Genomic DNA, 15865 nt, shown 5'->3' with positions numbered 1-15865 from the left:
CAATCTTAAAGTGATTGAACTCTGCTGTTAAAATGAAACCCTCCTCTTTTCTATGTTTTCTTCTTAAAGAAGATTATTATAAAGTGTGCTGTGTCTCTTGAAAAGATGCAATTAATCAACAGGATCTGATCCTGGAAAAAAAAAACAGTATTTCTTATTGATAGAGTTTCTGGGTGAGTTGATTTATTGCATGAAACAAGGTAGATAAGAAACCCTGTATATCTTCCCTATGTACTGCAGTCTCTAATGTGACAGTGGAAACTTTTGGAGGGTTAGTCTTAATTTTATCTTGGAGCACAGCATTTCTGCTATCAAAAACACAGTGTTGCATTCATAAAATTGACCATTTTCTTAGGGAATATTATTTTTTGAGTAATAAATCCTGTGGTTGTTGTCATCCATCACTGAAATAACATTTTCCTACAGGTTCCGATGCCTGAACTACTTGTTCCTGGTGTACTGTGAGTAATGCTATGATCCTTGTGCCAAAGGCAGGATTTTTTTCCTTCCTATTTAGGAACTAAACAAACGTCTGAAGTTACCTATTGCAGATATGTTTGAGCATATTAGATTTTATCACAGGCTGTTCATAATGTTTACAGGAGTTCTTGGGTTGATTGGTGTGTTTTTACCAAGTTCTTAAAAACTGAGATAGTGATTGGTGTGCATTGTCATCCCCCTGCCTCCCCGCCTGTGGGACTCTGGTGTTGGCAGTGTTTTCCAGTGGGAGTTTATAACAAAGCAAGCAAAGGAGACAAAATCCCCAAACCTGTGAGTGAATAGTAGGAGTGCTAGACTGATAGCTCAGCATTATCCTGAGCTGTGAGCTGCTGAGCAGCCAGGTAAGGCTGGCTGCAGTGGCATAGACGACTGCATGTCTGATGCATGTCTTGGAGGCTGCTGCATGACTGATGGCATGAGCCAAATACAATAATTTCTCATGTTAACCAAGTGGAGCTGATAAGCTTCTAAGGATTAAGGAGCGCAGATTTGGGGGTTGAGTTAGAGCTGACGGAGAGATGCTTCTGTCACCTAGTCACTTAAGGCAGATATCTCATTGGTGGTTTTTTTTGTGTGTTTGTTTTTGTTCACCTAGTCACTTAAGGCAGATATCTCGTTGTTTTTTTTGTGTGTGTGTTTGGTTTTGGTTTTTTTAACCCTGGGACTCTTGTTTTCATAAAATCGGATCACTATGGTTGGAAAGGACATCTAGGATCATCAAGTCCAAAATTCCTCCCAGCATTTCCCTAACCACTAGACCATATCCTCAGTTGCTATATCTAATCATTTGCTGAACACCTCCAGGGATGACGACTCCATCACCTCCCTGGGCAGTCCATTCCAGTGTCTAGCCACTCTCACAGTGAAGAAATTCTTCCTAATATCTAATTGAAGTCTTCCCTGGCGCAACTTGAGGCCATTTCCCCTCGTCCTGTCATCAGTAATTTGGTAGAAGAGACCAACACCAGCCTCACTACAACCTCCTTTTAGGTAGTTGTAGAGAGCAATGAGATCTCCCCTTAGCCTCCTCTTCTCTAGGCTAAACAACCCCAGTTCCCTCAGCCACTCCTCATAAGGCAGGTTTTCCAGCCCTCTCACCAGCCTTGTCGCCCTTCTCTGGACCTGCTCCAGCACCTCAGTGTCCTTCTTACACTGTGGTGCCCAAAACTGGACACGGTACTCAAGGTGAGGTCTCACGAGTGCTGAGTATGGGGGCACAATCACCTCCCTAGGCCAGGATGCCATTGGCCTTCTTGGCCACCTGGGCACACTGCTGGCTCATGTTCAGTCGGCTGTCCACCATCACCCCCAGGCCCTTTTCCACCAGGCAGCTTTCCAGCCACTCCTCCCCAAGCCTGTAGGTTGCCTGGGGTTGTTGTGACCCCAGCACAGGACCCAGCACTTGGCCTTGTTAAACCTCATACAACTGACCTCAGCCCATTGCTCCAGGCTGTCCAGACCCCTCTGCAGAGCCTTCCTGCCCTCAAGCAGATCAACACCCCCACTTAATTCTGTGTCATCTGCAAATTTACTGAGGGTGCACTGGATCTCCTCATCCAGGTCATTGATAAAGATATTAAACAAGACCAGTCCCGAAACCAAGCCATGAGGGACACTGCTCGTGACTGGATGCCAGCAGGGTTTGACTATGTTCACCACAACTTTCTGGGCTCAACCATTCAGCCAGTTTAACCCAGTGAAAAGTCCACCTGTCTAGGCCATAAGCTGTGAGCTTCTCCAGCAGAATGCCATGGGAATTGATCTGCAGTGTCTGGAAAATCACATTCTGCAGAAGCTGTGTTTTCATGCTCAGGAGTGCTGGTGTGTGCTCTTAGAGGTTTGATCCTCTAGATATTGTCCATGTGGAGCATGCCAAGCCTGTATGCTGTATGATGGGACTGCTGGGAAGGTACAGATGATGACATTAGGAAATTTTTATGAAAATCATAAGTGGCAGCTGGAAGAAAAATTCATTTCAGTGTCAGTCAGACAGTGTGAGTAGCCAGCTTCAGTTCTGTGCTTACAAACTAAGCTTGCATGTTGTGATGAATTTGAAACAGTGTATTGTGCTCTAAACTTTGAAGAAGCTGAAAATAAGATGTTGCATGTGATTGGCTTACCATGGCAGTGGTTGTGATACATTTAAGCACAACCTGCAAGTTGTTCAGGGTTTATTTTTAAACTCACAGAATCTAAAATATTTTGTGATTTTTCACTTGCCTTCTGGTTTTCTTGAATGTGGATCCAGAAGTTGACAGTGGCTTTCAACTTCACTCTCATCCAGCAGTGCATGTGTGTGTTCATGTATGCTTGGGAGGCAGAGCTATAGCCGAAAGCAAATCAGGTGGTGGAATTTTAATAAAAGCATATTTACAGTCAGTCCAGTGAGAGTGACATACTAGACTAGTTTTCTGTGGGAAGTGAGAACTGTGCCCCGTAACTCAGCTTGGTTATTTTTTATCTTCTTTGATTTTTTTGCTCTCTATTACCTTTTCAACAGCTGAAAAATCTGACTTTGGTACTTTTTTGACTAGAACTGGATAATAAAGCCCTGAACAAATTCCTCTGTCTCTTCTGAGGCTGTACATCAGCAAACTGTCTAAGCAGAGATGATTTGTTTCTGCTTACTTAAGAAGTATGGTTTGAGATTTCTCAGTCTAGGGTTTATGCAAAAATTGCCTGCAACAGCAGACATCCAACTTGCTTTGTGTTGATTTCAGCAAGTGAGAAAATAACTGTGTGTGGTGTTTCTCCATCCCTGGGGGTCTTTAAGGCCAGGCTGATGAGGCTCTGGGCAGCCTGATCTAGTGGGAGGTGTCCCTGCTCATGGCAGAGGGGTTGGAACTGGGGGATCCTTGTGGTCCCTTCCAACCCTGACAGATTCTGGTCTGTTTTAGCAGAGGACTTTAGAGCCCTAATGGCTCAATGGTTGGATTTGATCTTGAAGGTCCCTTCCAACCTAAAGGATTCTATGATTCTATGAATTCTGTTTTCATTGACACTGTTCCTCAGAATAAGGAGGAATATTCAAGGGATGGTACTGGACTCTGTATTTTCCTTGTATAACTTGCGAGGGAAAGAAGTATGTGTGTATGGAGAGGGGTTAAGACAGTGAATATCTGTGGCATCTGGGTGAAATTAAAAACAGTAAAATAACTATGAAAATCAGCTGGAATTTCATAAGCAGCTGAAGTATGACCATCTGGGGCATGCTGAATGAAAAGGGCATGTCTCAAGTAGAACATGCTAACATGAGGAATGTCTATGCAGCCTGGCATGAAGACAAGTGCATACTGAATTAGGTCAGTGCTTTAAGTGTGAATGTTGCCCCTCTTTAGAACAACAAACTCATGTTTGCAAGAAGGAACCAAAACAGAATGCTAAATAGTAAAAACAAATTTAAAAGCATTTTCAATTAACATGCTGGTCTGTTCCTTTGTGCTTAGAGAAACAATGAGCTCTTTTGGAAGGAACAGAAGCACTTCCATACTTGAATATACATAAGGCCCTGGAAATGCAGAAAGAATAACAACCAGTTGCTTCTGGAAAACTTGCAGATCTTTAGAAGCATTGCATAAGCCTCAGAGATCTTGTTCTTTGGAGAACATCATAGGGATGATCACAGGGAGTATTGCGAACAGACTTGTTTCAAAGAATTGAAATAAAATCAGATATCAGCATGTGCAATTTAAAGCTTTATAGCTTAATCTTTAAACACTGTAATGCTGATCCCAGGGACTTCTTTGTGATTACTTCCAGGTAGCTTACTCTTCTTTTGTTATAAATTTTGGACTGTACCATGCCACATTGAATTCTCCTATTGTGATTCTAGCCGTCCTGTGTGCTTTTGGTAACTCTGGGCTTTCACAGCCTGCTTTCTCTAGTAATTGTCTTCTACAGCTTGGGCATAGTTACTGGAATTCCTAAAATAGTGCTGTGCCAGACCTAATGCATATGAAATACGGGTTGTGAATATGCAGATCTATCACTGTTGTGAAAAGAGAGGATAGTGAAATTAGAGGGCTTATAAACCCTCCTTTTCTGGTGGAATGAGAACTAAGATTCTTGCTGGCTTCACTCACTCATTGAAGGATGCAAGATGACATCTGTCTGACACCTTTATGATGACGTTTTGTAGCAGAAGTAACACCAGGGATGGGGAAGATGTCCGAATTGGCTCAGTACCCACTGCTCTAATAAACTTACTCCTTCAGCTCTCCATGTGCAATTTAAAATTTTAATGTTGTTTAACATAACTGGTTGCACAAACATTCCTTGTCTTTAAAGGCCATAGGAAAGCTGTAGTGGGGAAAAATAGGTATTCTGTATGGTGTCCCATGAAAACTGTCAAAGATAAATAAGCAAGACCTATTTCTTTGCATAAAGGCTGTCTTGTGAATCAATTTATCACTCGCTGACTAGAAAAGGGTTTCAACTAGTGAAGGAATAATTAGCAGCGAGCTCTCTATAGCCCACCATGTAGTTTCCATTGCTTCAGAATGGGCTTATTGTTTCTTTTCTTCCCTAAGCATCCCTTAAGGCAGTGTTCTACAAAACAGCCCTCTGGTGTAAGTAGGTAAAGTGACAGTAGGAAGGCTCAGAAGTCTGTGGCTATTCATACTCTGGTTTTCTTACTGGTTGTGCAATGCAAGTGGCAAGTCTCGGTGCAGGCATGTTGACTTCCATAATCCATCTGTATCATAATGACATATATTTGGCCACAGTTAAGGAAGTTGAAATGCTGGGGTTTGAACCCCGAGCCCTGAATTAAGGTTGACATGTGGGTGATTCCCACAGCCCTTCATCCAGAGGGGTGAGTTTGCCTTAGAGCTTCCCCCCAGGGTGCGGCCGGCCCTGCAGGGAGAGCCAGAAGGGAAATGAGCCCCAGGGGTCCCGCAGGGAGCTGACAAAGGTCAGGGGTCTGCTTGGGGATAAAAGCTGGGACCACTGGCAGGAGGGGAGGAGTGTCTGTCTGTGAGCTATAGATGCACTTCACAGAGCTTCCTGGTTGGGGAGGGACCTCCTGACACTCCCTGGAACTGGGTCCTGGTCAGCGTGGACCTTTGTAAATGTGAGCTAGGAGGGTGAGAGCTGGCCATGTGGCTACCTTTACCCTATGTGCTTAATCTGTTGAATTGGCTGTTTCTCGTTCCATCTATGGGAAACCTTGGTTCCTTATTTGTTCTGCCTAGTGTCATTCATGGTAGGCCTATTAACTGACAAAACAAACGTTAAGAACAGAGTTTCCTTTCATTGCCCCTTGCTGTTATCTGAGGAAATCATGATCTCTGGCTATATCGTGCAACCTTGACACCACCTTAGGAGATCTGTTGTCACTTGTTTCTAAGACATGAATGAGATCTAGAGAAACTTAGTGACTCAAAGTTAAACACAAGGCAATTAATCAGTAGCCCAAGAATCGAATAAAGCCCAGATAGGCTAATGTCCCAGCTCAGGGGTGTCTATTTATCACTTCACAACAGTTACTGATCCTTTAAAGTCCAGAGTGGTAGGAGGTTGTGTGACTTTAAGTGGCTTTAAGTTAGAGGTTCAGTGATGCACCAATTGTGACTGTGGTTTCCCTGCACTGCCCCTTATCAGATAAACTGTACAAGGGTAGCTCAAATAATCTTGTAAGACATTCTTAACTAGAAACATCAGCTCCTGCTTCCTAGTACATGCTTTCATTTTCTTTAGTTAACCTGTAAAAGTGCAGAGAAAGGTGAAGGAAAACCACAAAGCTATCTTCTTTGTGTCCTGCTGAGCTGTAAGACTCAAGCCTGTTTGCTACCTTGTCCCCAGTACCAAAAGCATCTCTTCATAACTTGAAAAGCTGATTTCTGTAGTGGTGCAGTAGCTGTGTTTGTGTATGCAGCAATGCAAAAATACAGCTGTTCTTGACAGCAATAATGAGGCTGTGCAACGAAAAATAGTTGGGACGGGGTTGATCAATAGTCAGGTAGCTGATTATTTTTCAATATGCTTTGACTGAACTAACATGTGCCAGCTTCTGCATGGAGTGGCTTTAGTAAAGTCTTGTATTTTTTCTGGGTTTAAAGAGACATGGTTCTTCATCTCATTAATTGTAGATTCACCTCTTGCCATTTAATAGAACAAGAATTCAGAAAGAAATCTGGAAAAAGCATCGTATAGACAACTTTAGGTACTGTAGGTACTAAAGAAAGCTTGGGATACTACATAACTTCTGTGAACTGGTTTTATCCTGTAGATTGTTTTTTCTTCTGTCTCCCTTGATTCCCCACATCTGGACCCTGCTCAACAGTCTGAGGATACGTCTGGTGTTGATCACTCTTTACAGGCCTTCAAGTTGCATTTATATAATGTTGTGGGTTTTGTAATGAGGAGTGACTAACTTCTGTCGTATTTAAACTTAAAAGGATGTCATCTAGAATTCAGTTGATAAAACTGTTACTTTGTACTAAAATGTCCAGTAGCTTTACAGGAGTTCAAAAAGCTTTGGTTTCAGTTAACTTTTGCTTTTAAGTTGCTGTATTAAGAATTTCTACATAAAAGATTTCATTAGTTCCTGAACAGGGTCATAGGCAGGGACTTTAGCATTAGAAATACTAATAACTCCTCCAAGTCCTAGAGACTTCCACTGGACATCTCCAAGGTGTGCAGCTCTTATAAAACTTAGCGTGCATGACACGCATGCGAACGGGATCAGCTGTTTGCAGGCGTTGGTGGTGGCAGTACGAATAAACTGGTTAATCAGGCCTTGTAAGTGCAGCTTTTTTTGTAAATGAGGATGCTGAATGTCATGATACCATGCTCCCTGGCTCTCACTAAAGTAATATCCCGACGCTGGAAGCTGAATGAGTAGGAAGAAATGCCACAAAAACACATTTGGCAAGAAACGTTGCAAGGTGTTTGTTGTAAGCACATGGAGCACATCATGGTACTGTGACTTATTTGCAAGCATGGAAGACTGCAGGATTTGTGGCTGCTAGTGGTGTTAGATAACAGTATGTCAAACCCATATATAAGGAGTATTGGAGTGAGCAATTTTTTTCTAATCTCATAAGAATACTGAAAGTAAACTGAAGTTACTCAAGTCCCACATGTTCATCCAAACAATATTTACACAACGTAGTCAAAATGGATGTAGAGCTCTTCGATCCTTGGATAAATTTTAATGAGCTTCACTTTTCTACAACCAAGCTTTAAATAAAAGTATTTTATTAATGCTAGAAAGAAGGCTACCATGCCTTGAGCTAACTTACTATCTCTTTATGATGCCACAAAGAGCTAGGTCGTTGAAAAGACCCATAAACCATTTTACTGACTATTGTTGCTGAGTAAGATTTTTGGTATCCCACTCTTGCATAACTTTGGCCTTTTTCTCTTGCCTTTCCTCTGAGGTGGTTTGATCAGTAGTGTGTGAGGGTGACCCATGCAGATGTGCAATGCCTCTTTATGCTAGCCTACCCAAATCAGAAGTTGGAAATGTTAGTCAATGGGTAGTCTGAGGCTTCCTTTCATCAGTCAGGAATTGGAGTTTGAATTTGATTTTGTGGAATTCGTCCTATTCTGAAACATTGTGTCTATGAACTTTGATATTTAAACCTGCAATTCTTTATTCGTGACTGAATAATTATTCCCTAAGAGACACTTACTTGAAGTAAAAGCAAATGGAAATGCAAGCTGCTGGTGCTTCAAAATAGTTATTGGAATTTTTTTATAGTTTAGAGGAATAGGAAGGGCATGAGTTTTGTTGATTTTTTTCCCTCCCACAAAGGAAAAGGAAAAAAAAATTAAAAAAAAAAATTAAAAACCCAAACCAAACACAAGAAGGAATGAGGGAGTTAAAACTTCATGAGACTAGAAGAACACTTACTGCTTTAGCTAACTATGTGAAAAATGTATTTCATTAGACTTTGTATTGCTCTGCTCTAGGCATTTGATCATCCCTGCTCAAAGGGAATCACTGATAGGTAACACAATGGAAATAATGTTTTCTCCTTTTCCTATCCCTTCCTACAATAATCCTTTGCATTCGTGTTACAACTTTGTTGGTATGTTACAACTTTTTTTGGTGTGTTTTCCAAATGACTGGCTGCACTGTATTTCTAATATCCACATTTTTTTTTTAAATTTTAGGTTTTGTCTTCATTTTGCTGACTCAAACCACACATTCCAAGGAAAGGAGGGGAAGTGGACTAAAAATACTCAAGTGCCAGGAAAAAAGAGTAGCCAGTGAAAATTACTGTTACTAAATTTTAGACTGTTTACACATAGTGGGAGAAAAAGAACTTGCTGTTGATTCAAAGCTTATAAAATTACTTTTGCAGAATTTCCTCACTGAACTTCAAATAGGCTAAAACCCTTCAACTAGGCTTAAATTAGAAAATGGAAATATGACTTCTTGCGTCTGTCTTCTATCATCCTCCCCCAATTCAGAGTTTTGTTAGGGACAGGAAATCCTGAAGAAATTGCATGGCATCAACCAAACTTACAGTTGATGGTTATGGATGACATAAGAACTTCAGATTTATGTCTCTGCAATGACACCTAATTTAAGACAAAGGTTGAAAACTGCTTATCAGCTACTTTATCAGAACTTGTAGGAACTATTATGGTCATGCTTTCTCTCTGTAAGACTTGAACTCTGGGGTGATGTTGTCTGGAAGGCATGAGCAGATAAACCTACATTTTAGATTGGAAACAGAAATAATATGAGAATGCACAGAAGAGGCTTAGTAATTCAAGCCAGGACTCGTTGGCTATTAGTGGGCCTTGCTTTACTATTCAGTTTAGTCTTGCTTATGTATTTGCTAGAGTGTGCTCCACAAACAGATAGTAATGGATCTCTACCTGGTGTTGTAGGCGAGAACATGGGTAAGGAATACTATCAAGCTCTCTTGCAGGAACAAGAAGAGCATTATCAAAACCGAGCTACCAGTTTGAAACGTCAGATTGCCCAGTTAAAGCAAGAGCTTCAGGAAATGAGTGATAAATTGAAATCTCTACAGGAAAAAAAGAATCCCAAGGTCAATGGTATGAACTATCAGGGCACCAAAGAACAAGCATCCAATGATCTTCTAGAGTTTCTTCACTCCCAGATTGACAAAGCTGAGGTGAGCGTGGGAGCCAAACTGCCTAGTGAATATGGTGTCGTTCCCTTTGAAAGCTTTACATCCATGAAAGTGTTCCAGCTGGAGATGGGGCTTACTCGGCATCCGGAGGAGAAACCTGTTAGAAAGGATAAACGAGATGAATTGGTGGAAGTTATTGAGGCTGGCCTAGAAGTTATCAATAATCCAGATGAAGAAGATGGGCAAGATGAAGATGATGGAGTAGGACAAAGGCAGCTGTACACTGAAAATGATTTCCTAGAAGGTATGTTTGTTACATGCTTTGCATCCAATGAACATGATGTCACAACAGGCATTTAATGGTGTTTGTATTTTAGGGGGTTTGCCTACTTGAATATAGTCTTAACCAGTAATTACACGGTAAGAAGCTATTTCTGATGAGGAGAATATTATTGCTTTATTATGTTCTATTTTGCATAGGGAGCAAGAATTGCATTGCAGAAGGGCTCACCACAAGAAGCGCACAGGGGTAACTGTAACCACTTAAAATACTGAGGTGTTCATAACTGATTGTACTGAAGTCAGTGTGACACCGCTTGTCGTACTAAATAACTGAAAGACTTCAGTGAAACGGGTGGCAGTGGGATGGAGAAACCAATTATCTCTCTTGGTCAGCATCATTAAGCTTTTCTGTACGAAGCTACTGGGTTTCTTCTTCACTCGTCTCTGTGCCACTTTTAGTTACTATTCAGACCTTTGACTCTCCCAGAGCTGGCATACTCATACTGGACCAGGGAGAGCATGGCGAGACTAATGTGTTCTGATCAGCTGAAGAACTTGGTGTCCTGACTAAGACACTTTGTGTACACTAGTTATGGGGTTTGTTAAGCTTGTACATTTAAATACAGAACGTGTTATTATGAAAACAAAAATAGCAGCTATGCTTTCAACACTTAAGTAACACCCTTAAAAGATCCATTGCTGATAATTTCTACAGAAGTTGGCTTTCAAGGTACAGTGTAATACTGATGGAGATAAGTATTATCAAAAACTGCCCTAGTACCTCTTTTTGGTATTTACAGTATTAAACACAGTTCATGCTGCCATTTAAAAAAAAACAAAAACAAAAACAAACCCAAAAAAAACCACCACTCACCACAAAGTTGGACCATGTTATAAAAGCATTGCTGTAAAAGGGATTCTGGATCTCAGCAGTACTGATACCTGCACTATTAAGCACACACATGCTGGCGAAAGGTACCATTGGCCTTGAAATAGTCAGTTCTTTCAGTCTAAAATGATGTAATTGGTCTGCAGTGCACAAAGTCTCTGCCTTGTAACAGCTACTGTGTTTAAAGTTTAATGCAAGTCCTCTTCTTCATTCCAGAAGGTGGGACAGGGTTTAAAATCCACTCAACTTCAAGTATATTCAACTGTCTCAGCATAATGCAGCCAGTGCAGTGTTAGGCTCTTAGTACATTTTTTTCACTTAAATCCATAATATTTTGTTTGGAAGTAGTCATTCTTGCAATCTTTCAGTTGTTTTCTTTGTATTAACTGTGCAGCTGCTTATCTGTTATTGTTGTAAGTTATTGCTTATGCTGTATTTGATTTTTTTTTTACCAGTATTGAGATAGTTATAATTTCTCTTAGTGTACTGTTTTTAATGTCTGCAGACCTTCAAGAAAGCAAGGAGATGTAGGACTGCAGAACTGTACTCATACTTCTGCCTCTGTTCATGCCAGTAGACTGATAATTTTCTCTGGAAGTTGAACCAGTTTCCTTTGCTTGTAAAGGCAGTTTCTTCAAGTAGAGTTTACAGGAACCATATTAAAAAAATGTGCAGCTCTTAAAAGAATGCTTTTATGCTGTAGCTCATATGGGCGTGTTAGCAACTAGCCATAGTGATATAGAGGAGCATCTTCTTTCAGGCAGACTTTGTGGGTTGTGTGAGTATTCTGAGTTTATGCATATGTGAAAAATATTACTGCTGATTTAGACACTGGACCAGCAAAAAAAAGGCTGCTTCTGAATATTAACACTTTTTTTTTTTTTTCACCTTATGTCATTCTAAAACTTAGAGGTGAGAACTAGAACCAGCCCGCAGTGGTGTCTGCAGTCCTGCCCTGCAGCCCTGTGACTGGGCTCTAGCACACTACCACAGTTGTGGTGTTGTGCTTCCTTGCTTGATGGAATTGCAGATGGAAAGATGGAGTTGATAGCTCCCTTAAGCTATCATAAGCTGGTGGGTTCAAGTTTTGTGGTAGACTTGGTATATCTATTGAAGTCACAACAGTTCCTGTAAATGTCCTAAGACCACAACTAAATTGTTCCTGGACTAGCATTGCTCATTTAGAGAAAGTTTTTTCAGGTCTGCTAGAGTTAAAACAAAATTTGTTGCAAAATTCTCTATCCTCTTCAATTGCTAATTCAGTTATTCAATTATTTAGTAATAAGTGATTTAGGAATAAGACTATAGACTGTTATGTAATTTGAAATGAGACTGAGAAACTTGGTGTATGGATTACTTTTGGAGGGATGCAAAAGAAAAGGAAGATACTGCATTAGTTAGTACATAGCCATTATTTTAGGCTTAGTATAGATAAACTGATTTTGCTTTTGTTCTGACTTGCAGGAATTTTTTTTTCTCAAAACAAACACATCTCATCTACAAAGACTTACCCACAAAACTGCCACAAGTATAAGCTCAACTAGAAATATACATTTTTATGTTAGAAATGTTCCAGCTTTCTACCTCAGCAGGATAACTTTTCCTTTAGATTAATGTTTGGTTCTGGGAATTCAGCTGTTTTCCTACACGTACTAGACTAAACCTTGAGTCAGATAATCTTTTGTGCTAGGTACTTTAAGTTGTATTAGGAAATCCTTAGAGACTTTAGTGGCAGTTCAAGTTCAGAATCCTCCATCTTAAGGACAGTTTTACCTAATGGTATCTCTTCATCACTACTGAGTGTCTGAAGTTCTACAGCATTTACATTGTCTTTGTCCAGTCAGTGGAACATCACTGTCCTGATTTGTGAAAGCAGCAAGAATTTTTTTTCTTACTGTATATTAGGATTTAGCTATATTAGTGTTACTTGTGACAACAAAGTCTAATGATGTAATTAATCTGCATTTTCTATTTTATAAATACACATTTCCTTAATAAACTTTTTAGAAAAAAATACACTTAATTACACATACAATAATACAATAAACTTTTTAGAAAAAAATACACTTACAATAATACGTGGTAGTTTGAATCAACTGATTTGTATTCTTCTAATAGTGCATGGGCCCAAACCTTCAAAAATGCATGCTGATAGATTGTAACTTTCTCGTTCCTGCTCTGTTTTTTGCTCTGTGTGCTTAATTTAACTGTTTATGCATTTATTTTTTGTTTTGCTACAAGCTCAGCCTCTTGATCTCTACGTGAAGATATTCTGCCTTCTACCAGTGGTGCAAGGAAGATGTATCTGATAGGGATCAACCTGTTCAGATGTTATCCCAGCTGTTCTTGGGTTTTAGCATTTGGCGTTATTTTTCACAAGGCTCTGCTGATGAAGACAAAACTAGGAAGTTTTTCAACTCTGTAGGGTTCTGTTTGCTGCATTGTTACCTGTTTTGTTTGGTTGCAACCAAGAATGAAATTTCCACAGTTCCAATATTAATGGAATAAAACCCTGACCTTAAAGTCTTGTTCGGTGGTAGCTGTTTAAGAAATACTTTGAAGTTTTTTTCCTTAATATTTCTGTTAAAGCTAAGCATATATGAAACAGGGATATGCTGTTCTCCTTGGGTAAAGTATCCCTGGAGAGAATGGAAGTTGCAATAGTATGTATTTTCACAACTGAAGGGGTCTAGGACTAAAAGCAATTAATGTAGTTGCTGAATTGGACATTCTAAGATAGTCTTTGGATAAAATAGATTTCTGTGAGATCAGTGTCTGATAATACTGAGAAACAAAGGATAAACAAGATGGAGAGAGCATAATAGTATTACCTCTGTCCATCCCCATTCTTCAGAAGCCTGTGACATTAAGTTTTAGATAGCAATGAAGAACTCAGTGTGGAGCCTTCAGGTGTATCAGTACTTGACTATCAATGTAACCAGTTTGAGTTATATTTGTCTGCGTAACAAGTTTATTTTATGAAGAGGTTAAAAACTTTTCAATTGAATAGACGTTTAAAATTAAACTTTGGAAAACAGAGGCATTAGCATATTTTTCAGAAGCTAATTAGCAATTAGGTAATCTCTGATAAATGCCTTGTTACTGAATGTCTACCAGAATTTGAGTGCAGCTGTGAACTTCTCTTTCTGTGCTTCCAGTTGGAACGTGGCAAAGTCTAGAAACTATCTCTAGGCCTAAATCTCAAGGGGAGACTTCTCACCCAAATATGTGCTTGGAATGTAAAATTTGTTTATCCTAATGCTGCAAGCTCAAAGTTAAAACTCTTTCAGAGTCATCCGTAAAGTGGTGTGGACTGTTTGTGATTCAAACACCCTCTTTAGTATGTCTTGCCTAAGACCAGAAACTGGCCAGTGTCCTGGGAACTTCAACAGAGGATTTTAATACACAAATATAGGACATATGCCTTAAATTCTGTAAACTAACCATTTTCTTGTTAACTGTAAAACAAGTAATAGTATTCAGTGCAATAGAAGACGACCTTTTTTGCTTTGATGTAGTAATTGATATCCAGTGTTCTGAAGATTTAATTTGTTCCATGAGAAACAGAACTTGTACAAAGGGAGTAAATCTTCATGGAGCAGGAGTAACAGCTGTTAAGTTATTTCTGCTGCTTTTTACCTCTCTGCTTATAGAGGTCTATTTTGGATGATAGCCAGTGTATGCTAGTTGGAAGGTGAGGTAGCAGGTTTTATTACATGAGTCAGCCCCAAGAACTAAAAACCTGAACATACTGAGAAGTAGAACGTATGTGAGGTTTTTCTGGCTGTTCAGTTCTGGCTTCTGAGTGTAGAGGCTGTAATCCCATGGAAGTATTCAAATTGGTACATTACATATGGAGGTTAGCTCATAGCAAGAATAACTCAAGGAGCACATACTGTTTAAAGGAACTGTGGTGCTGGTAGGAAGTTAATTTTCAATAGTTTGGAATCTTATATTCCAGCAATTGAATGTTGACAAGGCACTACTCAAATTCAGACTTGCATATTAAGGTTTTTATAAAGTTACAGCAGTGTTTTTTTTTTTTTTTTTTAAAGTTACTTTAATGTAGAAATTTTTATTCTGTACTACAGCCTTCTGTTGTAGACTGACATTTAAGCTTTTCCTTTGATTAAAGTGAAGCTATTGGCAAGCATGACATGCTTTTAAGAAAGGTCTACTGACATTGTAAATTGTATTTTCATCTGTAAACAGTTATTGGGTACTAGGGAAAGGAATATGATGTACAATACTGAATATTTGTGCAGGAGTACTGGTACAAAGTATTTGCTGCAATTTGCTTGAGAGAATGGTGTGCAAACACCATGGTGCATCAGCTGCTCCTGCAACCAAGAAACCATTCTCAGTGCTCTGCACTGGACTTAGCAGCACAAAGGGTTGGAATGGAAAAGGATCAAGAGGGTTTTAAGATCTTTTTCAGCTTCTAACAGTCAACACTGTGGACTTCTCATTGTTTGAAACATCCTTTTTGGTACTTGTAATTAATACTGATTTGAAACTGTCCTGCTCGTCAAAAAACTGTGGTGCATATTTCACACAGCTTTATGTTCACAAAGGAGTAAATGTGGGTTTCTGACTTTTAAAGGAGTGCACTGCAAAACTTTGTTGAAAGGGTAAAAAGCAATTAAGTTGAGAGGTTAGACTGAATCACTGTTAACTTCCAGTGTGATGGCACTAGCTTGTCCTGCTGTGCCCTGTCCTGCCTATACCCTGTGTGGTGGTCATCCAGGGTTCTCATGGGGCCTGCTGGAGTGCGTACTCACCCCAACAGAGATGCAGTACACAACTGAATTTTGGAGGGCAACAGGGAGGTTGTTGTAAAAGAAAGACTCTTGGGCAGATAAAGGACAGGAGCAGGAGAGACCTCTAGGGAATGGATTCTTTTTAAGGGAGCATGGGGTATAGAGGAAAGAAGTTGCAGCAAGGTGGTATACACATTCATTTGCTTCTTGTATTGAATGAGAAGGTAATGGGAGGAAGGGATTATAGAATCATAGAATGTCTGGGCTGGAAGGGACCTCCTAAGGTCATCTAGTCCAACCCCCACACCATAAGCAGGGACATCTCTGACTAGATTAAGCTACTCAGGGCCTCGTCTAGCCTGATCTTGAATGTCTCC

The 15865-nt window shown here is 39.9% G+C and overlaps 1 protein-coding gene across 1 annotated transcript; it reads left to right on the top strand.

The window, feature by feature from the left end:
- Window positions 1–9197: 9197 nt before the first annotated feature.
- Window positions 9198–9861, top strand: LOC103781712 (chondroitin sulfate N-acetylgalactosaminyltransferase 2-like; the record flags this gene model as incomplete). The annotated part of the gene is made up of 1 exon (XM_008949434.1): window positions 9198–9861. A coding segment is annotated over exon 1 (664 nt), but the record flags the coding sequence as incomplete, so codon positions are not given.
- Window positions 9862–15865: the final 6004 nt, after the last annotated feature.

The sequence above is a fragment of the Merops nubicus genome, unplaced genomic scaffold, assembly GCF_000691845.1.
Source record: "Merops nubicus isolate BGI_N331 unplaced genomic scaffold, ASM69184v1 scaffold9951, whole genome shotgun sequence".
Classification (NCBI taxonomy): Eukaryota; Metazoa; Chordata; class Aves; order Coraciiformes; family Meropidae; genus Merops; species Merops nubicus.
Note: the sequence above shows the minus strand (reverse complement) of the source record. Positions and strands in the feature narration are given on the sequence as shown.